Source organism: Elephas maximus, chromosome 4 (genome assembly GCF_024166365.1).
Source record: "Elephas maximus indicus isolate mEleMax1 chromosome 4, mEleMax1 primary haplotype, whole genome shotgun sequence".
Lineage (NCBI taxonomy): Eukaryota > Metazoa > Chordata > Mammalia > Proboscidea > Elephantidae > Elephas > Elephas maximus.
The window spans coordinates 9,039,123-9,066,726 of record NC_064822.1 but is presented as its reverse complement, the minus strand read 5'-3'; the positions used below and the strand labels follow the sequence as shown (position 1 = coordinate 9,066,726).

The 27,604-nt window shown below is 37.4% G+C and overlaps 2 protein-coding genes across 22 annotated transcripts in view; both read left to right on the top strand.

Annotated features, from left to right (window-relative positions):
- Positions 1–27,604, top strand: part of CUL2 (cullin 2) — a 131,610-nt gene that overhangs the window by 42,641 nt on the left and 61,365 nt on the right. For both annotated transcript variants that reach the window (XM_049885023.1, XM_049885022.1), the window contains exons 3-6: positions 214–316; positions 1,134–1,228; positions 14,416–14,521; positions 19,707–19,789. In XM_049885023.1, coding sequence (XP_049740980.1) covers positions 214–316; positions 1,134–1,228; positions 14,416–14,521; positions 19,707–19,789 — 387 coding nt within the window. The remainder of the gene's footprint in view (positions 1–213; positions 317–1,133; positions 1,229–14,415; positions 14,522–19,706; positions 19,790–27,604) is intronic.
- Positions 15,904–19,690, top strand: LOC126076512 (uncharacterized). Of its 20 annotated transcripts, none has more exons than XM_049885045.1 (4): positions 15,904–16,573; positions 16,667–16,884; positions 17,350–17,596; positions 17,690–19,690. In XM_049885045.1, the coding sequence occupies exons 1-4, from the start codon at positions 16,113–16,115 to the stop codon at positions 17,808–17,810; spliced, it is 1,047 nt and encodes a 348-aa protein (XP_049741002.1). In that variant the 5' UTR covers positions 15,904–16,112; the 3' UTR covers positions 17,811–19,690. The 20 variants fall into 20 exon arrangements, with proteins under 20 accessions (XP_049741002.1, XP_049741001.1, XP_049740999.1 ...); XM_049885044.1 differs by having other exon boundaries at positions 17,257–17,596; XM_049885042.1 differs by having other exon boundaries at positions 15,909–16,140; positions 16,513–16,573; positions 16,667–17,596.

Sequence of the window (27,604 nt, the reverse complement as noted above, 5' to 3'; positions counted from 1 at the left end):
CAAATACTTGTTGAATGAATGAATGAATCAGTCTTACAGTATTTTTTTAAAGCATGGTTGTGTATTTTACCTTAGTTATATATATATGTATATTGAAAGCCTAAACTGCAAAAAAAAAAAAAATTTTTTTTCTTTATTTTAATGCCCAAATTGAGTTAAATCTCATGTTTTAAAATACTTCCAATGATATGAAAACCTTAACAAGTTAACTAGAGACATCTATGCTTTATGTGTGGCCTACCCTGAACCCCTTGGAGAAAGACTTTATACAGAAACTAAAATTTTTTTGGAAAATCACGTCCGGCATTTGCATAAGGTAAGGAATGTTGCATGGTATGAGTCTGTTTATAGTTGCATGGTTACTTGGCTGACTTACTGCTTTTTCCTCAGTGGTGAATTTAACGTTAAGTTCAAATTCTTTATTTTGTTTCTTAAACAGCATTTTAAAAATCATGTATATTTAAGATACTTTATATCAAGCACTGCACTGTTAAGTTCTCTAAGGTAAATCAGTTTGCTCGTAATCGTGTAACTAGTAATTAAAGGAGCAGGGATTCAAAGCAAGGGTTGTTCAGCTTTAAGATGTGCTTCTGTGTCCTCTGGATGGTGTGTGTTAAAACCAAGTTTTCTCTTGCTCTTGATTCCCACGGTTTGTATACAGCTTATTTTGGGGAATGTGGAAAAGGTATCAATTTCCGTAAATAGTCTTATTCACAAAAGAGAATCATTTGGAGTGGTGGTGTACTTTTGTAACTAGCAGACTGATCAAAAGTAATGAATTTGAGGAAACACTAGGTGCGTGACAATAAAATTATGTTCTTCTATTTAAAACTGATCTTAATAAAATACTCTAGCCCGGGGATAACATCCAACCATTAGATTTTGTCCTTTTATCTGGGAGAGTGAAACGGTTTACCCTTTATCATGGATGCTTCACTTTCGTGTCTAAGACTCATTTTTTTTTCCAATTGTTTCATTGTTGTTAAAGGGAGTTAAATTAGAATATGATTTGTAAATATAATTTATAGTGCTTGAATTATTTATTTTAGAACATTAATTTTTGATGTATTTTATAGCTTACAAGTGGCAATCATTAGTGATTCCCAAGTAAAAATATTTTCCCTTTTTTATAGAAAGTTCTGGAGTCTGAAGAACAAGTACTTGTTATGTATCATAGATACTGGGAAGAATATAGCAAAGGTGCAGACTATATGGACTGTTTATATAGGTAGGTATGTTTTTAAATGCTTGATAATTTAAACAGTATTGCCTGCGTTCAGTAATTGGAGGAATAGTTTATTATTATTACGCACTGAAATGTGCAGAACTGAAACATTCCCTTCTACAAGGACCTTTCTCTGCTGTGGGCAAAGGTCTGTGGTCAGGTCAGGTAGCTATTTGGGAGCTAGGCAGTATGTGGATAGTACTTAGTAAAAAGTAAAACCGCATTTAATGGTAGGGCTCTATTTCTTCAAATTATCTGGTAACTATAAATCAAAAAACCCCGCTGCTGTTGAGTCGATTCTGACTCGTAGCAACCCTATAGGACAGGGTAGAACTGCCCCCTAGGGTTTCCGGGGAGCACCTGGTAGATTGAAACTGTTGACCTTTTGGTTAGCAACTGTAGCACTTAACCACAATGCCAACAGAGCTTCCAGCTGATAACTGTAATACATGTTAAATCTTGATAGATCCAGATAGATGGACTTAGTGGAGTAAATCTATGCTCTTAATTGACTCTAGGATTCAGTATTCTATGTTTCCTGGAAGCACTATTGGTCAAAATACTCAGTAATTTTCCTCTTGGAAGTTTATAAGATTTACTGACTCTCCTCCCCTATCCTCTAAACCAAAAAAAAAAAAAAAACCCTATGCTATCTAGTCAATTCCAACTCATTAGCAACTCTGTATGTAGGACAATAGAATTTCCCCATAGGGTTTCCAAGGAGCGGCTGGTGGATTCGAACTGCAGTCCTTTTCTTTAGCAGCCAAAGTCTTAACCACTTGCCACCAGTGCTGCGCCCCATCCTCTAGCCATATTTAGTTATCATGGTTTCACATTTTCCTGCCTTTCCTCGTGCTGTTCAATATGTCTGGAATACTTTATTCCCTTCTCTGAATGGATTAGTTCTGATGCCTTCACCAGTGTTTCTTTGAACTTTCCTCCTCTCTATCCAGTCTCCTGCTTAGGTCTTCTGTGTTAACTGCCACCCTGTTTGTTCCATAACACTGCTTAACAGCATATTCTGATCCTCCTGTTCATGTGGACCAATGAAAATGAGGAGCTAGTTTTAGAGGGCAGAGGCCTGTTTACTGAAGTAGTATAGTGGATAAATAAGGAATATTGGCATTAAGCACCTGAACCTTTCACTCTTGGACTTAGGATGTCCCTCTTGAAATGTTTTGGCCTGTGACAGATGCAGTGATAGTTTGCCTTGTGCATCGTGGCTTTGGCAACAGATGGGCCCCTGCTTCAGTTTCTCAGTGGGGAGAAGCTGAGGAGTCTAGTTCAGTCTCAAAGCATTTTCTGTACAGTTACACTGTGTGTAGCAGGAGTAAACCAATCACTAGAAAAGGATACCGTGTTTGGGCAAGGGTCAGTGAAAATGAGGAAAACCCTCAGTGAGGTGGATTGACATAATAACAGCAATAATGGACTCAAATATGCCAATGAATATGAAGATGGTGCCGGACCAGGCAACATTTCGTTCTTTTATACATAAGGTCGCGACGAGTCAGCCAACTCGACTGCAACGAACAAGAAGCAGGAGAATCACATGTGACCAGGACTCAGTTCTCCTGGCATGTTCATCCTTTGGAAGCGGGCCTTTTCCTCGCTGGTGTATAATCCCTAAGGTTTTTTTTGTAACAGAGCTAGAATTTACTCACTCTAAGGTATCTAGACATGGGGCTTACTTCTCATTAGCCTAGTTATTTTTATTTCTTCTTAAAAAAGCAGAATGTAATAAAACCAGAAACCAGCCATAGCCGACAAGCACAAGGTTTACTGTGGCTTTGTCTTTTACAGAAGCGTCTGTTGTACCTAAAGCATCTTGACATTAGATTTCTTTTCTCTCCTCCACCGAAGTGAACTAGTCATAAATAGAACTTGAAGGAGTCCCTAAGGTGTGGGGGAATTTTAAGGACAAGAGTGAGAGTACACGTGTGCTTTTGCTATGGCTGGGACGAGGGGGTCTTTGTGTGTACAGACGCTGAGAGAGAGTTTAGACCGTGTGCCATGCAGTGGGATCTCTCCCTCTTTAGCTGACTTGACTCGGTAGAGATTTAAGTTGCTTTTCTCTTAGTTTTCTAGCACACAATTCTCTTGGTTCTCCTTCCTCTCTGTGTACCAAAGCAATAGCTGCTGTTAGTGAGCTTTTATTAAATATTGTAATATATGTACATACATGTATGTACGCAAACATTTGTATACACATACATGTGCACGCACATACATGCACATGCCATATGAGGTAGTTGGTATCTCCATTTTTACAGATGGAAAAGGCTCAGAGAGGTTAAATGGCTTTGCTCAAGGTCAACCAACCAGTAAATCACAAAGGCAGAGTTTGAACCCAGATCAGTCTGGTTTTAAAGCCCATTGACTTAACTATTTCCTTCTACCCTAGTCTTCTTTCAGACACACTCCTTTAGCCACATAGCTTCTATTGTCATCCTTTTTCTTAAACTGCATATTCTTTTTGGGATGATTTCAATTTCTAGTTTTAGCTACAACCTTTGTGTTGATAATCACCGCAAAAATATTCGTTTATCCCAGGCGAATGTTCAAAGCTGAGTGAGTTAACTTTTACCCCACACTTGCCCCAGCTTTTACCAATTTTACTTAATGGTGGTACTATAGATCCAGATATTTAAGCCAGAAATCTCAGTTATCCTTAACTTAGGGTTCTCTCTACTTGATCCCTGTTACTCCTGCCCTCCCAGTGTTTCTTAAATTCATCCTTTCCTTTTTACTGCTATTATAGTTCAAGGCTTTCATTGTTTCTCACCTGGACTATTAATAATAATTTCCTGTAACTGGTTTTCCAGTCTTTAATCTCTTTTAATTGGTTCTACTCAGTAACCTTCTGTGTTATCTTTTCTAAAGTGCAAATTTGATCACTGTCTAAAATCATTTAATAACTTTCCACAGTCTGTAGCAAAGGTTTTGAACTGATGGCTCGTGGGATGCAGCTTACAGAGTATTTTGTTTAGCCTATGTGATGTTGGCATCAGGTGACTGATAATTATTTACTTAATTATATTGGTAGAATAGTTAGTGAAATCCTTTTCATAGAGGATATAGTGGACAGTAATCAGATGAATACTGCTTACTAGTCAGTAGACCTTTTACTTGCTGGGCAGTCAGGTCATTGAAACTGTCACTTGTTTCTGGTCATGACCATTGCCATTGAGCTGATTCCAACTCATAGCAACCCTATTGGAAGGAGTAGAATTGCCCATAGTGTTTCCAAGGCTGTAGTCTTTATGGGAGCACATGGCCACATCTGTCTCCCATGGAGTGGCTGGTGGGTTTGAACTGCCAACCTTTCAGTTAGTAGTTGAGTGCTTTAACCTCTGTGCCACCAGGGCTCCTTTTTCTAGTCATAGTCTATAAAAAAATCTGTGTAATGAAATGTAAAGGAGAAAAAAATCAGGTTTTGTTTCAAAAGTATTTTTGAATGTTATTTTTACAAAGTAATTTCTAGCATTGTCTTTATTCTGATTGATTTATAAAGATGGGTAGTTATTACCATAGGTGACTTAGGGATTCTGATTGTAAAGAAAAGTAATAACCTTCCTCTCTCACCTTCCTTAGTAGCTCTGCATATCTCTACTAGATCTACTGGCCCATGAAGTGGAGTACTTGAAGTAGTAGTTTGATAACAAACAGCTCCTATAATCTAGTAGGTATTAGTGTGAGAATGTCTCTTGTAATGGAATTTTCTAAATACACTGAAATGCCTGATTTCTTAGAGGCTCCCAAATTATCTTAGGTTATTAGTTCTTGTCAGATTTTAATTGTGTTACTGTTAACATCCCAGAAGCGTATAGGCTACTCTGTTGACAAAACAAATGAGAAGAATACGTACTGGTGCAGTACGCCTGAGCGGGACAGTCAGGTGTTACATTTATGGCAGAGGATACAATTTTAAGAAATCATTTTTTTAAATGGTTTTTGTATATTTATGATAAATATTTTTTTATATGTAGTTAGTAAATTTGATTATAAAAATATAATGACATAAAAGAAATTAAGAATGGGGTCCATGTAAAATAAAATTGTAGTTTAAATTTTAAATTATGTCTTTAAATTATTTTAAAAGCATGTCTATCAAGTTTAAACTAATAAGAGTAGAAATATGGAATGAGAAAGATACCGCATAGTTAATGTAATGTAGTTTAAATTTTATTCCGTGAGGGAAAGAGAGTAGTGGCTTGCCCTATCAGATGGTATTAAACATAAAAAAACTGCATTTAAAAAGTATACTGGCTCAAGAGTACACACAGAGATCTTTGGAACTCATTAGTGAATCCAGACCTAATCTGCAGATCTAGCTGCTGCTGCTTCAGAGTGAACAAGCCACTATGCTAAGAAGTTTACACTTACTATAGGTTTGCTGTGAGTCAGAATTGACTTGACAGCAATAGGTTTGGTTTGGTTTGTTTTTTGGGGGTACGTGTAAAGGAGCAGTTGTAGAATTCTGAATCGGGAAGTGACATTCTAAAAGCAGAGTTTTTAGAACAGTTGGAGATTCCAGAAACTGAAAGTAGAGACCAATCATGAGAGCATTGCAAATGAGCCAAGCAAACAAGTGGTGTTTGAAATGAAAGGGAAGGTAATAGAAGAATGTGAAGAAGTGAGAACTGACTGATCAAAAGAGACAAAATAGTAGGATGAGATAAGTGATTCCAACGTTTTAGGTGGGTTTACTGGGACTGCCACGGTACCTCTGACCAAAAATAAACTGGTTTGGAGCCGCAGATATATTTGGGAAGGCGTGTGTAAATGGTAAAGATTTCAGCCCTTGTGGTGCTAAAGGTTTAGCTCTTGACTCCTAACCAAGAGGCTGGTGGTTCGAACTCACTAGCTGCCCTGTAGGAGAAAAGATCTAGCGATCTCCTGTAAAAATAACAGCCTAGGAAACCCTGTGGGTGGCTCTCATATTGGGTGGCTAAGAGTCAGAATCAAATTGAGTGGAATTGATGGCTCACAGCAACAAGAACAAAAAAGATACAAAGTTCTCACTACTGAGGCAGCACATGTCATTGTTGAAATTTTTTATTTGTGTTTGTGTAGTGCCAGGAGCTCTGGTGGCGCAGTGGTAAAGTGCTCTGCTGCGAACTGAAAAGTCGGTTGTTTGAACTCACCAGCCGCTCGGCGGGAAAAAGACGTGGCCGTCAGCTTCCATAAAGATTGCAGCCTCTGCAACCCTGTTGGACAGTTCTACCCTGTCATATAGGGTTGTTGTGAGTCGGAATCGACTTGATGGCATTGGGTTTGAATTTGTGTATTGTACCAGATGTCTAAGCTCTGTGTGGGCAGAGGCCACTGTTTTTTCCCCATCTTTCCCCTGTGTCTTCCATCATACATATAGGACACACACAGTGAGAGTGGAAGAATTCCGGTTTCTGTGATAGTTCTGCCACTTATTAGCATATGGACCTTTGTCAAGTTCGTTAACATCTCTATGCAGCATTTTCTTACTTGTAAAGTGAGGGTAATAATAGTACCATGTATAGTATTCATCAGATAAAATGCTTAGGGCTGTGTCTGACACATGACATGAGCTCAGAAAATGTTAGTGATGACTTTTGTTTCCAGGCATTCATGGCTTTTATGATTTGTCTTCAGGCTACTTTTCCTCGTGTGTTCTAGTATCTTTTGCTATCCATGTTACCTGGAGTGTTAATCTGTTTATTTGTTCAATAATCCATCAAATAAATATTTTTCGTGGACTTAACATTTCCCTGATACTGTTGTGGATGGAGTCTACAAGACAAGGCCCTTGCTTTGTGGACCCTATGCTTTAGAGAAGAGATGTGCAAAAACAAACAAAACAGTAGTACTTCATGTAGTGGCAAGTACTGTGAAGAAAGTAAACATTTGTGGGTCAAATAATTACTTCACTGGGGCTGGAAAGTTGAGGCTAGTTTAGAATGGGGTCAGTGTGTTTGAGCTGAAACTGGAATGGCAGGAACCCAGCCGTTAGGATACCTGGGATAGGACGTTTCAGGCTGAAAGAATAGCAAGGAGAAGGCATCCTGCTTGACCTTGTACTTCTGCCTCTAAATTCTAGTCCCCTGTCTATCTCAGCTGGAAGGCATGGCTGGAAGTCCAGCAGGAAATTAAGATGGTTTCAGTGAGAATGGAAGGGCAAGGGGATAAATGGGCATTTGAAATTTAAAAAGTAGTGATTTTGTAACATATGGGCAAAGGAGACCACAAATCAAATGAAATACTGAGATTGGACACCTTTTAGCCCAGAGGCTTAAAGTTAGTGAGTGTGGGAGTGAAGCCTGTGTAAAGGTTGTGAATATATACCATTTTCAAATTAATTCCAGGAGTATACTTTTTAATATCTCCCAATGTTGTACAGTTGACATTTTTATTGTCTTCACTTTCAATTTTAGTTGTCTGTAAATGTTAAATGGGTCCTTCATTTTGTTTCAGTGAGCCTTGGAAAGTATGTGTTTTAATATAATATAATCTATAATACATATAATATACATAATATAATAAAAATTCCAATGAATGGTTTTAGGTGGTAAGCACTGACGGTATCACAGTGAAATCTAGGGTGGTGAAAAGTGAGTACGTGAGCATTACAGGCCCTTCCTACACAATTTTTTCCTAATATTCATTCAAAAAAACTTTTTAAAATTTTATTTTAGAGCTCTACATTTATCTTTTATTCTTGGCTAGAGTTCATCACTGCTACTAGCCTTTATTGAAACATTTTCTTAATATTAATATTTTCTTAATATTTTCCTCTAGTAGACAAAAAAGTGATCATAAATTTGTCAGTTTTGCTTATGCTTTTCTTACTATGTGTAAAAATCTGGAACCCCTGATGGCATAGTTGTTAAGTGCTATGGCTGCTAATCAGAAGGTTGGCAGTTTGAATCCACCAGCCGCTCCTTGGAGACTATGGGGCAGTTCTACTCTGTCCTATGGGAATCAACTTGACAGCAACGAGAGTTTTTTTGTAAAAATCTATTCCATTTTCTTACCTAGTGATTTTGTTGAAAAATGAAGTTACATTTTTTTCTTGGTGAAAAGATATAAATTTGGAGAGCTGACTTACTTTGATCTTTTTTCTTAGGTATACTTTATTTTTTAGAGCAGTTTTAGATTTACAGAAAAATTACACAGAAATTGCAGAGAGTTTCCATATGTCCCCTTTGCCTCCCTGCCCACACTATCTCCTATTATTAACGTCTTATATTGTTGTGGTACATTTGTTACAATTGATGAAGCAATATTGATACTTTTTTTAACTAAAGTTCATAGTTTATGTTAGGGCTCACCCTTTTTGATACACAGTTCCATGGGTTATGACAAATTCATGCCAGGTATCTACCATTATAGTATCATGCAAACTAGTTTCGTTGCTCCTAAAAATTCCCAGTGCTCTACCTATTCATCCCCCAACCCTGAACCTCTAGCAAACACTCATCTTTTCACTGTCTGTATAGTTTTACCTCTTCTAGAATGTCACATAATTGGTATCAACTATATGAGCTTTTCCAGACTGACTTCTTTCACTTAGCAATATGCATTTAAGTTTCTCCATGTCTTTTTGTGACTTGATAGCTCATTTCTTTCTATCACTGACTAATATTCCATTGTATGGATGTACTACAGTTTATTTATCCATTCACCTGTTGAAGGATATCTTTCTTGCTTCCAGTTTTGGACAATTATGAATAAAACAGTTAAAAACATTCATGTGCAGGTATTTGTGTGGATGTACGTTTTCAGTGTGGTACTGTGGTGGCTTGCGTGTTACTATGATGCTGAAAGCTATACTGCGAGTATTTCAAATATCAGTAGGGCCACCCGTGGTGGACAGATCTGAGCAGAGCTTCCAGACTAAGACAGACTAGGAAGAAGGACCTGGCAGTCTACTGAAAAAATTGGCCAGTGAAAACCTTATGAATAGCAGCAGAACATTGTCTGGTATAGTGCCAGATGATGAGCCCCTTATGTTGGAAGGCACTCAAAATACAACTGAGAAAGAGCTGCCTCCTCAAAGTAGAGTCAGCCTTAATGATGTGGATGGGGTCAAGCTTTTGAGACTTTCATTTGCTGAGCTGGTATTACTCAAACTTAGAAGAAACTGCCACAAACATCCATTAATAATTAGAACATGGAATGTACAAAGTATGAATCCAGGAAAATTGGAAGCTGTCTAAAATAAAATTACATAAAAATCAATATCCAAGGCATTAGTGAGCTGAAATGGATTGGTATTAGCCATTTGGAATCAGATAATCATAGGGTCTGCTATGCTGGAAATGACAAGTTGAAGAGGAATGGTGCCGCATTAATCGTCAAAAAGAACATTTCAGGATGTATCCTGAGGTACAACATTATCAGTGATAGAATAATATCCACACGCCTGCAAGGAAGACCAGTTAATATGATCGTTATTCAAATTTACTCATCAACCACTAATGCCAAAAATGAGGAAGTTAAAGATTTTTACCAGCTGCTTCAGTCTGAAAATGATCAAACATGCAATCAGGATGCATTGATAATTACCAGTGATTGAAATATGAAAGTTGGAAACATAAAGAAGAAGGATTGGTATATGAAAAAATATGGCCTTGGTGATAGAAACGATGTCGGAGATGGCATGGTAGAAGAAGACCAACAGCTTCTTCAATGCAAATACCTTTTTCAGCAACAAGAGTTAAAATATGACCTTGAGCATATGCCACCTGAATTTAGAAACGCATCTCAGGAATAGATTTGACACATTGAATACTAATGACTGAAGACCAGACGAGCTGTGGAATTACACCAAGGACATCATACATGAAGAAAACAAAAGGTCATTAAAAAGACAGGAAAGAAAGAAAAAAAAACAAACTTGATGTCAGAAGAGCCTCTGAAACTTGTTTTTGAATGTAGAGTAGCTAAAACGTATGGAAGAAATGAATAAGAGCTGAACAGAAGATTTCAAAGGGTAGCTCCAGAAGACATAGGAAAGTTTTATAAAGAAATGTGCAAAGACGTGGAATTAGAAAACCAAAAGGGAAGAACACACTTGGCATTTCACAAGCTGAAAGGACTGAAGAAAAAATTCAAGCCTCGAGTTGCAATATTGAAGGATTCCATGGGGAAAATATTGAATGACCCAGGAAGTATCAGAAGAACGTGGAAGGAATACACAGTCACTGAACCAAAAAGAATCAGTCAACGTTCAACCATTTCAGGAGGTAGCGTATGCTTGAGAATCAATGGTACTGAAGGAAGAAGTCCAGACTGCACTAGCAGGAATGGCGAAAAACAAGGCTCCAGGAATTGACAGAATACCAATTGAGATGCTTCAACAAACGGGTGCAGTGCTGGAGGTGCTCACTTGTCTATGTCAAGAAATTTGGAAGACAGCTTCCTGGCCAGCATACTGGAAGAGATCCATGTGCGTGCCCATTCCAATAAAAGTGATCCAGCAGAATGTGGAAATTATCAAACAATATCATTAATACACATGCAAGTAAAATTTTGCTGAGAATCATTCAAAAGCAGTTGCAGCAATACATGGACAGGGAACTGCCAGAAATTCAATCTAGATTCAGAAGAGGTTGTGGAATGAGGGATATCGTTGCTGATGTCAGATGGATCTTGGTGGAAAGCAGAGAATGCCAAAAAGGTGTTTACCTGTGTTTTATTGACTATGCAAAGGCATTCAGCTGTGTGGATCATGACAAATTATGGATAACATTGCAAAGAATGGAAATTCCAGAATACTTAATTTGTATTCATGAGGAACTTGCACAGAGACGAAGAGGCAGTTGTTCCATCAGAACAAGGGAATACTGTGTGATTTGAAGCCAGGAAAGATGTGCATCAGGATTGAATCCTTTCACTATACTTATTGAATGTGTATGCTGAGCAAATAATCCAAGAAGGTAGACTATATGAAGAATGCAGTATCAGGATTGGAGGAAGACTCATTTACAGTTTGCGATATGCAGATGATACAACCTTGCTTGCTGAAAGTGAAGAGGACTTGAACCACTTACTGATGAAGATCAAAGACTGCAGCCTTCAATACTGATTACACCTCAACATAAAGAAAATGAAAATCCACACAACTGGATCAATAAGCAACATCACGATAAAGAGAAGATATTGAAGTTGTCAAGGATTTCATTTTACTTGGATCCACAGTTAATGCCCTTGGAAGCAGCAGTCAAGAAATCAAACAATGGAAATCAGTTTGGCGCTTTCTTAAAAAGCTAGAAATAGAACTATCATACGATCTAGCAGTCTTACTCCTTGGAATATACCCTGGAGAAATAAGAACCCTCACGTGAATAGATATATGCACACCCACATTCATTGTAGCACTGTTTACAATAACAAAAAGATGGAAAAAGCCAAGGGTGCCCATCAACAGATGAATGGATAAACAAATTATGATATATTCACATAATGGAATCCTACGTAGCAATAAAGAACAACAATGAATCCGTGAAACATCTCATAACATGGAGGAATCTGGAAGGCATTATGCTGAGTGAAATTAGTCAGTTGCAAAAGGACAAATATTGTATAAGACCACTATTATAAGAACTCAAGAAAAAGTTTAAACACAGAAGAAAACATTCTTTGATGGTTACGCGGGTGGGGAGGGAGGGAGAGGGGTATCCACTAATTAGATAGTAGACAAGAACTATTTTTGGTGAAGGGAAAGACAACATGATACAGGAGAGGTCAGTGCAACTGGACTAAACCAAAAGCTAAGAAGTCTCCTGAATACAACCAAACATTTCAAGGGACAGAGTAGCAGGGTTGGGGGTCTGGAGACCATGGTTTCAGGGGGTATCTAGGTTAACTGGCATAACAAAGTATATTAAGAAAATGTTCTGCATTCCACTTTGGTGAGTGGCATCTGGGGTCTTAAAAGCTAGCAAGTGGTCATCTAAGATCCATCAATTGGTCTTAACCCACCTGGAGCAAAGGAGAATGAAGAACACCAAAGACGCAAGGAAGATATGAGCCCAAGAGACAGAAAGGGCCACATAAGGCAGAGCCTCCGTCAGCCTGAGACCAGAAGAACTAGGTGGTGCCCGGCTACCACCAATGACTGCCCTGACAGGGAACGTAACAGAAAATCTCTGTTGGAGCAGGAGAAAAGTGGGATGCAGACCTCAAATTTTAGTAAAAGGACCAGACTTAATGGTCTGACTGAGACTGGAGGGACCCCAGAGGTCATGGTCCCTGGACGCTCTGGTCGCCCAAAACTAAAAACGTTCCTGAAGCCAACTCTTCACAGAAAGATTAGACTGGATTATAAGACATAAAATGATACTGGCGAGGAGTGTGGTTCTTAGCTCAAGTAGACACATGAGATTGTGTGGGCAGCTCCTGTCTGGAGGCAAAATGAAAAGGCAGAGGGGTACAGAAGCTGGTTGAATGGACACTGGGAACCACAGGGTGGAGAGGAGAAGTGTGCTGTCACACTGTAGGGAGAGCAACTAGGGTCACATAACAATGTGTATATAAGATTTTGTATGAGAAACTGACTTGAACTATAAACTTTCACTTAAAGCACAATAAAAATAAATGGAAAAAAAAAAGAAACAGTATATTGCATTGGGCAAATCTGCTGCAAAAGACCTCTTTAAAGTGTTGAAAAGCAAGGATGTCACTTTGAAGACTAGGGTGTGCCTGACCCAAGCCATAGTATTTTCAGTTGCTTCCTATACATGGAAAAGCTGGGGTGAGTAAGGAAGACTGAAGAAGAATTGACGCCTTTGAATTATGGTGTAGGCAAAGAATCTTGATTGGCATGGACTGCCAGAACAAAGAACAAATCTGTCGTAGAGCTACAGAATGCCCATTTGAAGCAAGTATGGCAAGACTTCGTCTCATGTACTTTGGACATGTTATCAGGAGGGACCAGTCTCTATAGAAAGACATCATCCTTGGTAAAGTGGAGGGTCAGCTAAAAAGAAGACGACTCTCAACAAGATGGATTGACACGGTGGCTGCAGCAGTGGGCTCAAGGATAGCAATGATTATGAGGGTGGCAAAGAACTGGGGGCAGTGTTTCATTCTGTTGTTCATGGGGTTGCCATGAGTTAGAAATGACTTGAAGGCACCCAACAACACAACAAGTTTTCAGCTCACTCGATCAGTATCTAGGACTGCAGTTGCTGGATCACATGGTAAAACTATGCTTAACTTTGTAAGAAGCTGTCAGATTGTCTTCCAAAGTGGTTGCATGACTTTGCATTCCCACCAGCAACTAAAAAGCATTTCTGTTGCTCTATATCCTGGCCAGCATTTGGTGTCAGTGTTTTGGATTTTAGCCATTATAATAGGTGTGTAATGTTATCTGTGAACTGAAAGGTTGCCAGTTCAAACCCACACCGATGCTCTGTGGGAGGAAGACTTAGCGATCTGCTTTCATAAAGACTACAGCCCAGAAAACACTATGGAGCAGTTCTGCCCTGTTACATGGGGTTGCTATGAGTTGAAATCGACTTGATGGCACCCAAGAACAACAGTGGTATGTATCTCACTGTGTTTTAGTTCGCATCCTTTTAATGACATGCAGCACTGGTGGCACAGTGGTTAAAGAGCTCGGCTGCTAATCAAAAGGTCATCAGTTTCATTCCACCATCTGCTCCTTGGAAACCCTATGGGGCAGTTCTGCTTTGTCCTGTAGGGTCACTATGAGCTGGAATTGACAGCAACGGGTTTAATGACATGTGATGCTGAGCTTTTTATCATATGCTTATTTGCTATCTCTATATTTTCTTTGGTGAGGTTTCTGTTAAAGTAGACTTTATCTTGATTTACCAAGAAGAGACTGGAAATTAGCAAATTAGATTGTGGCAGTTCCGACCCTTGGATAAGAGCTATTGGGCTGTATTAGGAAATTTTTAAACAAAACCATTGTTTTTTAAATTAAGGCTTGATTAGTAGTTATTTTCTTTTTCTTTTTTTTTGTTTGTTTTTTAACCCAGAGGTTTCTTTGGGTATTGCTGAGAGTGTAGGCTGTTAATTTTTATGTTTTTTATTATTTATTTCTATATAATTATTTTATTCTGGAGTTATTAGACTATTTACTGTAGTTTATTTATAACCCTAAAATTATTCTAAAATGCCAAGTAATCTGCTTTCCTCCTGATTTTGACTTAGTGTACAATGATATTATATTTGTTTTTCAGGTATCTCAATACCCAGTTTATTAAAAAGAATAAATTGACAGAAGCTGACCTTCAGTATGGCTATGGTGGTGTAGATATGAATGAACCACTCATGGAGATAGGAGAGGTAGGAAACTCTTTAATGACTGGTAAACACAGGCTGGTTATTTGACCTAGTGACTTTGTTTTTTAAGGACATTGAGTTTAGTATCCTAAAAATGTCAAGTACATGAGTACTAATATTAGGTATATAAAATACTGTAATTATTTCCTAAGAATTTCCGATGGAGGAACAGAAAAGATGATGATGAGGGTTTTAATCATTAAATTTACGAGAGATGAACGGCAGAGTACTGTGTAAAAAGCTTATACAAATTATGTAGAAAATGTTGAGACTCTTGTAGTTAAAAAGCGCAAAGGACAGGGACTTAAAAGACAGCTTAGAAGTGAGAGAACACAAATTTGTTGGTATAACATTTATTATAGCTGAAAAAGTAATAAAAGAAATTCAGAATAAAATACTGAGGTGTGCAGTTCAAGTAACTTGTTGAATTATTTGAGGTGCAATTCAAATCCAGATATGGAAAATTTGTGATCTTTATTGCGTATGCTGATTGCGAAGGAAGTACTCTTGTCTAAGTTCCTTTACCTATTTATTGAGTAGCCAGGCATTGGGAAACAGTGGTGAACAGAAAGAAGGTCCCTGTCCTTAAGAACCTTATAAATTCAGGTAAAGGGATCAGATGTCAAATAAGTAAAGAAACGAAATTGTGATGAGGTTTACTGAAAGAAATGAACAGTTAGGATGCAACGTTAGTAGATACTTAAGTTAGCATAGCCGTTTTAGAAAGAAGTCTGTCAGTGTCTTTCAGGGAAAGACTTTAAAATGCTCAATACTTGTTGACCAAGTAATCCCATGTCTACTAATCTGTATCAAGAAAACAGTAAATTTAGGAAAAAACTTAAAAATATTTCTGTAAATACTATTGAAGTATTTAGTAAGTGTGATGAACAATCAGAATTTAATAAGAACAATCAGAATTTTATCAGTAGGAAAAATAGCTCATGAAAGTCTGTAACAAAGGGGGAAAATTGGCTCATGAAAATATTTGGGCATTATGTGTTTACTTGGAATAGAAGAACTGTTGGGGTTAAACAGGATACAGAGAAAAAAATCAGAAGGAAATACCAAAATCTTAGCAATGGTTGCTTCTAATTAATAGGATTATAATTGAATATTTTACTTAAAATCCTCCCTTATTACCAACATCACCAAGCCCACTCCTCTTCCCAGATGAAATCACTGTAAACAATTTGGTTTGCATAATTTATGAGCTTTAGGTAGGCATTTGCATACAAATGTTTATACATACCCACATAAATGTTTTGATTTTATGTTTTAAACATTAATGGTATCATATAATACATACATCCTGCAGCTTGTATTTTTTTTTAAATAGCTAATGTAGTTACTTTCATGTAAGTTTGTTTTTCAGAGCTTAATATTCTATGGTAGCAATATAGAACAATTTATTAAACCGTTCTCCTTAGTTACTAGTTTTTCGTTGTTAAGAACAACGCGGCAGTGAACATCATTGTTCATTCGTTCATTCATTAAATATTTATTGAGCTCCTCTGTGTCTAGGCGCTTCTCTATATGCTGGGGATACAGCAGCGAACAAGGTAGACAAAAGGCTTACACTCACGGAGTTACCTTTATGTGTCTGTCCCTTTGTACACGAGCAGGTATTTTCATAGAATACAGCAGTGAACAAGTTAGACAAAAGGCTTACACTCACGGAGTTACCTTTATGTGTCTGTCCCTTTGTACACGAGCAGGTATTTTCATAGAATACAGCAGTGAACAAGTTAGACAAAAGGCTTACACTCACGGAGTTGCATTTATGTGTCTGTCCCTTTGTACACGAGCAGATAGTTTCATAGAATACAGCAGTGAACAAGTTAGACAAAAGGCTTACACTCACGGAGTTGCATTTATGTGTCTGTCCCTTTGTACACGAGCAGATAGTTTCATAGAATACAGCAGTGAACAAGTTAGACAAAAGGCTTACACTCACGGAGTTACCTTTATGTGTCTGTCGCTTTGTACACGAGCAGATAGTTTCATAGAATACAGCAGTGAACAAGTTAGACAAAAGGCTTACACTCACGGAGTTACCTTTATGTGTCTGTCGCTTTGTACATGAGCAGATAGTTTCATAGAATACAGCAATGAACAAGTTAGACAAAAGGCTTACACTCACAGAGTTACCTTTATGTGTCTGTCCCTTTGTACACGAGCAGATAGTTTCATAGAATACAGCAGTGAACAAGTTAGACAAAAGGCTTACACTCACGGAGTTACCTTTATGTGTCTGTCCCTTTGTACACGAGCAGATAGTTTCATAGAATACAGCAGTGAACAAGTTAGACAAAAGGCTTACACTCACGGAGTTACCTTTATGTGTCTGTCCCTTTGTACACGAGCAGGTATTTTCATAGAATACAGCAGTGAACAAGTTAGACAAAAGGCTTACACTCACAGAGTTACCTTTATGTGTCTGTCCCTTTGTACACGAGCAGATAGTTTCATAGAATACAGCAGTGAACAAGTTAGACAAAAGGCTTACACTCACGGAGTTGCATTTATGTGTCTGTCCCTTTGTACACGAGCAGATAGTTTCATAGAATACAGCAGTGAACAAGTTAGACAAAAGGCTTACACTCACGGAGTTACCTTTATGTGTCTGTCCCTTTGTACACGAGCAGGTATTTTCATAGAATACAGCAGTGAACAAGTTAGACAAAAGGCTTACACTCACAGAGTTACCTTTATGTGTCTGTCCCTTTGTACACGAGCAGATAGTTTCATAGAATACAGCAGTGAACAAGTTAGACAAAAGGCTTACACTCACAGAGTTACCTTTATGTGTCTGTCCCTTTGTACACGAGCAGATAGTTTCATAGAATACAGCAGTGAACAAGTTAGACAAAAGGCTTACACTCACGGAGTTACCTTTATGTGTCTGTCCCTTTGTTCACGAGCAGATAGTTTCATAGAATACAGCAGTGAACAAGTTAGAGAAAAGGCTTACACTCACGGAGTTGCATTTATGTGTCTGTCCCTTTGTACACGAGCAGGTATTTTCATAGAATACAGCAGTGAACAAGTTAGACAAAAGGCTTACACTCACAGAGTTACCTTTATGTGTCTGTCCCTTTGTTCACGAGCAGATAATTTCATAGAATACAGCAGTGAACAAGTTAGACAAAAGGCTTACACTCACGGAGTTACCTTTATGTGTCTGTCCCTTTGTACACGAGCAGATAGTTTCATAGAATACAGCAGTGAACAAGTTAGACAAAAGGCTTACACTCACGGAGTTACCTTTATGTGTCTGTCCCTTTGTACATGAGCAGATAGTTTCATAGAATACAGCAGTGAACAAGTTAGACAAAAGGCTTACACTCACGGAGTTACCTTTATGTGTCTGTCCCTTTGTACATGAGCAGGTATTTTCATAGAATAGGTAACTGGAAGTGGAGTTTCTGGGTCAAAGGTTAGCACATTCTAAGCTGTGATAGGTCCTGCTAGCTTGCCTTTCAGCAAGGCTTTATTTACCAGTTTGCTCTCTGCTCCTTGTGGGAAGACAAATGCTTTTACGTATTTGAAATGGAATTACCGATGGATCAGAATAAAGTTACTCCAAGGAAACAGAATAGAGAGGCCAGAAACAGATCTGTGGGTACAGCTAAGTTGGTAACAGGGGCAATCAGTTTCTGACCTGAATAATTTGTAACAGATATGACAAAAAAATAAAGTCTATTGGGGTTTATAGACTTAAGTGTGATAAACAAAACTTGGACAACTTTAAGGCAACATAGGAGCACACATATCCTTGTGACCTTAGGGTAAGGGAAAGATTTCCTAGAAGACATAAAAAGATCAGACAGTAAAGGAGTAAATTGATAAATATGAGTACATTAAAATGAATAATACATTTTGTACTAAAAAACATCATAGAGAAAGTGAAGAGTCAAGTCACAATACATAAAACTGGCCACTGCGTGTGTGAGTGTATGTGTGTATTTATATATATATATATAGTCTAGGTTTCATTAAGAGCAAGCCAAATATTAATGAAACAATGGGCAAAGGAGATGAATAGACATTTCACAGAAAAAAATCTATCCAGACAGTAAACATAAAATGATGCTCAACTGCAATGAAATACCGTTTTACATCCACCAGGTGAGCAAAAGTTTACTGAAGCCTGTTAATACCTGTTGTTGTTAAGGACTAAGGGGACTCAAATCAAGTGTCTGTGGGAGCATAAATTGATAAAATCCCTCTAGGAAACCATCTGAAGCCAAGCTATTCATTTGCCTAATCCTCTAGCCCAGGGTCTCCACTCCTAGGTATGTGTCAGGGAGTCTCACCCTGATGTGCCCCAGAGGATGCATACGGGAACAGCAGCATTGCTCTCGTAGCAAAAAAACAGACAAACTGGAATGGCAAACACACGTTCATCAGCAACAGAAAGGAAAAGTAAGCCGTGGTGCGTTCCTACGGGAGTGTACTGTGCGGCAGTGCTGATGATTGAACTGGGGTTTACTTTTCAATTTTGATGGATTTCAATAACAAAGTTAAATTTTGAAGAATATATACAGTATGATTTTGTTATCTTGGCCAGTAGTTGTCAACTTCAAACATACCATAAGGGGGTACGTACAAAGTTAGTAAAACTATAAACATGGGATGGTTTAGCACAAAGGTTTAGGATAGTGAGGAGAAAGGACGGGGACATTTGGGGCAAAGGTATTAGTGAAGTCGTATTTCTTAGACTGGGTGGTGAATACGTGAATGTTTTATTATTCTTAAACTGGCTTAGCTTCTTATTTTTGTGTGTTTCTTAATTAAAGTCAGCCAACAGCGAAATCATATTATTTTATTTAATATAATTCATTTGTTTCTATCATGGCCTCGGTGGATAACACCTGCCTTAAACGTCTGTAGCCCCTCCTTAATGCCAAGCATTTAGCAATCAATAAATTAAGATTTTATAAAGATCAGTGATTTCTCTAAGATTTTTAATTGTCGTAAAACTTTCTTTGTGTAAGTCTGATATACTGGTCATTATCATTTTAAACATGTATTTCCTTAATGTACATTCAGTTTTCATTTAAGTTTTGAAATACTAATTATAAATGCTTCTTTTGATGGGTATTTTTACTTTTTAAAATGTTGCGAATAAACGTTGAAAACAAATACTTAGTAATTCAGCCTCGTTGACCTTTATTTTTCCTGGCAGCTAGCGTTGGACATGTGGAGAAAGTTGATGGTCGAACCACTTCAGACCGTCCTCATCCGCATGTTGCTCCGAGAAATCAAAAAGTGAGTAATTAAGTTTGTTTTCCTGGCTCGATTCTGTTTTGCTGTTTGATATGATTTAGAAATCAAACAGCCTGGCTACTGGTTGGAGTTTTTAAGCAAAGAGTATTTTGTCAGTGCATCGCAGTAAGAAGGATGATGTTAGAAAAAAGTCACAAAAGAGGGTGAGAAGATATTTTTTTATTTAACGTGAATCCCATATAGAAAGTAGATGGTAGCAATTAGTAATTCAGTTTTAAAAAATTGTCGCTCACTCTTTTAATGATTCAATTTCCAAAGAAAGTGATATGGGGATAAAAGACAGTAGGTTGGAATTACTTCTTTTTCCTTCCCCTTCTTTCTGCTGACTGTGATTACTAGAACACCCCTAAAATGATTCGTAGGTTCTAGTATAATTTTTTTTGGTAAAAATAGTAACTTGTTTTTTCTTGACATAAAGTTCAGCTGTTTTACATTAAAAGCATAATGAAAATCTTATTATAATTTTTTAAATAATACTTTTATGAAATGCCTGTTTTAATATTATTTGCCTCATTGTTAGACTGTTGAAAATGAATTGGATAAAAAAAAATTAAAGAAAATCTTTGAGAAGAATGATACCAACTATAGGGTATTAATTCTGGAAGAGACATCTCAGATCTGAGATCTGATCAGAGATATTAGGCCAACTTGTATTTTATAATTAGCCTCCATTAAAGCATTGTTTGACTTATTTTACTAATAACTCATATATTAAGTCAAGTCTATTAGGTTAGCATTATAGTACATTTTATAGCTAAGGAAACCAAAACTTACTAATAAGAATTAGACCTGGCAACTACATGTCAAAGACTGTGCTAAAAGCTTGGTATGCATTATCCTATTTAATCCTGCCAGTTCTAGGAAGTAGGTACTAATACTATCACCATTTTACAAATGAAGATGTAAATAGTGGAGTTCTACCTGGGCTAGTTTGTCTCCAGCCACTCACTGTCCTTTTAAGTCTACGGATTCTAATTTAGGCTTGTCTAGTTCTAAATCCACTATTCCTGTCTTTTTAATTAACAGAATATTTCTGCTACTCTTTGCTCCAATACCTGTAGCTTAAAAACATGTATATTGTACATTTAGAATGCTTTGAGTATCCTGGTCTTTCCACAAATACTTCCTTATTTGATTGTAAGGAGGTAGGGCAAGTTTAATTTAAAAATAAATTGAACTTCAACAAGGAGAAATGATTTGTTGAACTTGATGTTAAGGAAGTAGATTCCATGCCATTAGATTTCCAGTTTGGGTCTTCCTACTGTGTTGGTTTTCCACCTACTTCCCCATTGTTATTTGAGCTCATATGGCCAGATAACGTAACTACCATTACTGTGGGTGAGCAACTGTGAAAGGTACTGTCCATTAGTAATCTCATCTAATTCCTGTAAAGGATATGATGGTGAATGTTATTGTAGACTCATTTTAAGAAGAGGAAAAATGAGGCTTAAGAAGATAACACTTACCTATGTCATATAACAAGTAAATTGGTAGAACCGGGCATTGAACTTAGGTCATTCTGGTCCCTAAGTCTGTGGTGTTACCTATGTATTTGTTCTTAGAAATAGTCTGCTCAAGTTGCACCTCATTGCCATTTCTGCTAGAAATATTTTCCACAACTTCTTTGTGGAAAGAGCTCCCTGAGATTTACTTTCTCAGAACTAGCAGAGTTTCAAGTTTGATTTCCTGTCAGCTTTCTTTTTCCATATTCATCCGTGGGTTCCTAGATATTCCCTATAAGTCTCTAAAGAAGATTACTTTGTACAGGTGACTTCTCAAATCTGGCCACTGAAAATCACCATTACACAGGGAATTTTCAAAGAGTTATCTTCCTACAAAAAGTTACAGAAGTAATAAATGCTGGTTGTAAAAAATTAAAAATTTTCAGAAGGTTAAATAAAAAAGTTAAAGACCTCTCTTTTTTCTCTCAGTACCTTCAGTTCTGTTCCTTAGGAACCACTATTAAGGGTTGAAAGTATTTTCTAATAAAAATTCTGGCATATGTATATACACACACACACACATATACAGCACAGTCTGCGAAAGCTGGAGCTTGTATAAGTCGGAAGCCTGTCGAAGAAGGAAAACTACACCTGTGAAAGGCAGAAAACTTGCGAGACCCAGAAAATCAAGGCAGTCCCTCGAGTTCCGGCTCTCACAGTTGTCACTGTTTTTATACACACACACACACACACATTTGGAGGGGTGGTTTGAAAGCATAGATACCTGGCTCACACCTCCATCCATTGAATCATACTCTAGGGAGAATAACCTAACGAGCCACTATTTTCGACGGCCCTGGGTTTCTGGGTTACTTTTACAAAGCTCCTCAGATGATGTTTATACATCCAGCAATTCTGAAATATAAGTCTACATTAAATAAATTCCCTTCACTCATTCAGCAAAGCTTTTATTGGAATGTTTTCTTTTTATTTGAATTTTTAAAAATAATTACACAAATATTGAGTATGTTCTTAAAAGTTTAAACACAGACCAGATTTGTGGTTGGTGAACAACTATAAAGGGGGTTGTATGAGGGAGTTCCTTTATGGCAATAGAACAGTTCTGTATCTTGATATGATGGTGCTGACATGAATCTAGACATGTGATAAAGTTGCGTAGGGTCGCTATGATTTGGAATTTACTCGATGGCAGTGGGTTTTTTGAATTTTTATTTTTATACACACACAGAGGTGCCCCGGTGGTACAGTGGTTAAGCTCTTGGCTACTGACCAAGAGGTCAGCAGTTCTGCTTTGTCCCATAGGGTCTCTATGAATCAGAGTCAAACATGCATAAATGGTTGCGTGTTAAAATTGGCAAAATCTGAATAAGCTCTGTAGATTGTGCCAGTGTCAGTTTCCTGGTTTCAGTACCGTACCGTATTATGTAAGATGTTACCATTGAGGGAAGCTGAGTGCAGGGTAGATGGAATCTCTCTGTCTTGGTCTGTAATGATTTCAAAGTAAGTTTTTAACGAAGTTTAAATAGTGCTTAAAATGTGAAAGCTCCTGTCTTCTCCCTTTTCTCCTTTTACTTCAGACTTCTTTCTACTTCTCGTAAGTACTACTGATAACAGTTTGGTTAAATCATAATATTTGTTTGCTTAATCAAGTACAGTGATTTTCATCCTTTTTGGGGGAATATTTATATTCCTTTAGGAACATGATGGAAGCTGTGGAGTTCCCCAAAGAAAAATACTTGGTATGTTTATATACATAAAATTTTGTATACTCTGTAGAAGATTTTTAGCCTTTTAGGGTCAGAATTGCTGCTTTAGCCTTTATTTAGTGAAATTCTCTATACCTAAGAGAATCATTTGAGAAATTGTAATCTGAAATAAATCTCCACACTTACTGTTTGTAGAATTGTAGGAGTTTTTATTTGTATTGTACTCAAGAGCAAGATAGTTGTGATTAAATATCCTTTCCGTGTTTGCACGGGAACATCGTAAACAAAGGCAGCAGTTAAGAAACATACAGAAAGAAAATACATGCAACTTTAGAGCTCCAATTTTTTCAACTCTATTTTCCGTACTGTTCTGACATAGTACTGCTCTTGGATACCAAAGTTTCCTACAGGTGGGATTCAGTTTCAGGGCTCTTTTCTGTTCCATTTGTTAAGTTTGTCTGCCTTTGTATCTTGTTATTACTGTGGCTTAATAGTAAGTCTTGATATCTGGGAGGTCAAGTTTGCCCTCCAGAAGCCAGGAATATCCTTGATGTTCTTTGGCCCTTTAATTTTTATGTCTATAGAAGTCCTGTGTGCTTTTTGTTAGATTAATTTCTAGAGCTTGGTATTCTCGATACTATGCAAGTATGCTCGATGTAATTACCTCTTCTAGTTGTTTTCTGCTAGTGTGTAGAAATGCATCTGGGTTTTGTATATTAATCTTACATTTAGCCACTTGTTGTACTCTATTTGTGTGTGCATGTTTTTTAGTTTTCTATGTAAACTATCATAATCTGCAAATATTAATAGCTTTTTTGTTGTTGATGGGTTTTTTTTGTTGTCAATTTTTTTGTTTTGTCGTATTACATTGGCTAGGACCTCCAAAACAATGTTGAAAAGAAGGGATGGATAATGAGCATTTTTGTCTCAATCCTGATTTTGAAGGTTATACACGTAACATTTCCTCATTTAGGATGATGATGCTTATAGTTTTTAAATAGATCTTTATCAGAATAAGGAAATTAGCAACAATTTAGATGTTGAATTTTGTAAAATGACTTTGTTTCTGTTGAGTGATTATATTTTTTTTTTCCCCTCTGTTCATCTGTTAATGTGGTGAATTACATTTATGGATTTTCTAATACTAAACCATCCTGGTATAACCAGGATAAAACTATTAAAAAATTACAGCTTTTATACATTTTTTAATTTGATTTGTTAATACGTGATTTGGAAGTGTGCATCTATACCTGTGAGTGGAATGGGCCTGCACTTTTTCTTTCTCATGTCTTTGTCTGGGTTTGGCATCAGGCGTATAATTATAGGATAACTCATAGGTATGGGCAGTCCTCGGATTACTAATGTCCAACTTACATACAACCTGTAGTTATGAACAAATCCCTGTAAATAAAGCCTATTATATTAAAAACTTGAGCTACATACAGTGGTTCATAATAACAAACATGCCACTTTTTGACACATCAAAACATTATTATTACTGTATTATTAAAGATGTTTTAGTGTATTTGGAAGTGTTCCTAGAAGTGTTCCTTTAATATATTATATGCACAGAAAGGTACACTATATACTAAGACAAACATTCGACTAACTGATGTTAGATACAAACCATATCTAACTGTTCTGAATTGTGTACACATTTGATTTAAAGACAGACTTAGGAATGGAACTCTTTCGTGATTCAGGGACTGCCTTTCTTTTGAACAGAAGAGTGTATAAAATTGGGAATGTTTAGTAAAACTCACTGTAAAACTATCTTAGCCTAGTATTTGTAAGAAGGTTTTTTTCTTTCTTGTCAGAAGTTTTTTTTTAACTGCTGTGGTTTTTTCAATAGTCATAATACTAGCCAAATTTGTATTTCTGAAGTTCTAAATTACTTTTTCAAAATTGTTAGCAAGTAGTTGTTCACAGTATTCTCTTTTTAAAAAAACAAACTTGATTTTAAGTAATTTTAGATTTAGGCAAGAATGGCAAAGATACTACAGAATTCCTGTATACCCTGCATCCAGCTTTCCCTAATTTTACCATCTTACAACCCATGGTATGTTTATGAACATTGGTATAGAGTATTAACTAAATTACAGATTTTACGTGCCCTTCTCTAGCTTTTCCACAGATATCCATTTTTTGTTCCAGGATCCTATCCAGGATACCACATTACATTTAGCCATCATGTCTTCTTAGCCTCCTCGACTCTGTGAGAGTTTTTCGTTCTTCCCTTGTTTTTCATGATCTTGGCATTTTTGAAGAGTAGTGGTCAATCATGTTGTAGAATGTCCTCAGTTTTTGTTTGTCTAATGTTATCTCATGATTAGAATGAAATTATGGACTTTTTAGAGGGAAGAATACCACTGAGTGAATGTCCCCTTCTCATCACATCATATCAGGGAGTAGATGATAACTTTTTCTCTTTCTATACCTACACTGTTTATTCCCACTTTTATGTATTTTATTGTACTTTAGATGAAGGTTTACAGAACAAACTAGTTTCTCTTTAAACAGTACACATACTGTTTTATGACATTGGTTAACAACCCCACAACATGTCAACACCCTCCCTTCTCAACCTTAGGTTCCCTATTACCAGCTTTCTTGTCCCTGCCTGCCTTCTAGTCCTTGCGCCAGGGCTGGCATGCTCCTTTAGTCTTGTTTTATTTTATGGGCCTGTCCAATCTTTGGAAACCCTGGTGGCGTAGTGGTTAAGTGCTATGGCTGCGAACCAAAGGGTCGGCAGTTCGAATCTGCCAGGCGCTCCTTGGAAACTCTATGGGGCAGTTCTACTCTGTCCTTTAGGGTCGCTATGAGTCGGAATCGAGTCGTGGGTTTGGCTATGGTTAGTCCAATCTTTGGCTGAAGGTGGAACCTCAGGAGTGACTTCATTATGGAGTTGATAGCGTGTCTGGGGCCCATACTCTCAGGGTTTCTTTAGTCTCTGTCTGGCCAGCAAGTCTGGTCTTCCTTTTTGAGTTAGAATTTTCTTGTACATTTTTCTTCAGCTCTGTCTGGTACCCTCTATACTGATCCCTGTCAGAGCAGTCAGTGGTGGTAGCCTGGCACCATCTCATTGTATTGGACTCCCATCTGGTGGAGGCCATGGCAGATGTTGTCCATTAGTTCTTTGGACTAATCTTTCCCTTGTATCTTTAGTTTTCTTCATTCTTCCTTGCTCCCAAAACGGTGAGACCCGTGGAGTATTCTAGATGGCTGCTCACACGCTTTTAAGATCCCAGACGCTACTCACCACAGTGAAATGTGGAACATTTTCTTTATAAACTGTGTTATGCTAGGTGTTCTCTGAGACCATGATCCCCACAGCCCTCAGTCGAGCAGTTCGGTCCCTTGGAGTTTGGGTGTATCTATGGAGCTTCCATGACCTTGGCTTCTACAAGTTGTTCTGCCTTCCCCAGTATTGTATACTATCTTACACTTCACCAAAGTTACCACTAACCTATAGTCTATTTAGTGTTTTTCCATCCCCACCCATCCCCTCCCTTGTAACCATCAAGGGTTGTTTCTTTTTATATGTAAACCTTTTCATGAATTTTTACAGTAGCATTCTCATACAATATTTGTCCTTTTGTGATTGACTTTTTTCACTTAGCATATGCCCTCCAGGTTCATCCATGTTATTAGATGCTTTGCAGGTTCATTGTTGTTGTTCTTTATCGTTGTGTAATACTCCATTGTGTAAATGTACCACAGTTTTTTTTTAATCCATTCATCTGTTGATGGTGTCTAGGTTGTTTCCATCTTTTTGCTATTGTGAACAATGCTTCAGTGAACATGGGTATGCATGTGTCTATTTGTGTGATGACTCTTATTTCTCTAGGCTATATTCCTAAGAGTGGGATTGCTGGATCATATGGTATTTCTATTTCTAGCTTTATAAGGAAGCGCTATATCATTTTCCAAAATGGTTGTATCATTTTGCATTCCCACAAGTGGTGCATAAGAGTTTCAATCTCCCCACAGCCTCTTCAACATTTGTTATTTCCTGTTTTATTGATTCGTGCCAGTAATGCCGGGGTGAGATGGTATTTCATTGTGGTTTTGATTTGCATTTCTCTGATGGCTAGAGATCATGAGCATTTCTTCGTGTATCTGTTAGCCACTTGAATGTCTTCTTTGGTGAAGTGTCTGTTCATTTCCTTTGCCCATTTTTTAATTGGATTATTTGTCTTTTTGTTGTAGAGGTGTTGGATTTTCTTGTAGATTTTAGAGATTAGACCTTTGTCTGATTTGTAATAGCCAAAAATTTTTTCCCAGTCTGTAGGTTCTCTTTTTATTCTTTTGGTGAAGTCTTTTGATGAGCATAAGTGTTTAATTTTTAGAAGATCCCAGTTACCTAGATTATCTTCTAAAGTTTGTGTGTTGTTGATTGTGGCTTGTATCCAGTTAATGCTGTGTTTTAGGGCTCTAGTGTTGGTCCTATTTTTTCTTCTATGAACTTCATAGTTTCTGGCTTTATATTTAGGTCTTTCATTCATTTTAAATTAGTTTTTATATATGGTGTGAGGTATGGGCCCTGTTTTATTTTTTGGCAGATGGACATCCAGTTTTTCTAGCACCATTTGTGAAAAAGACTGTCTTTTCCCCATTTGATGGACTTT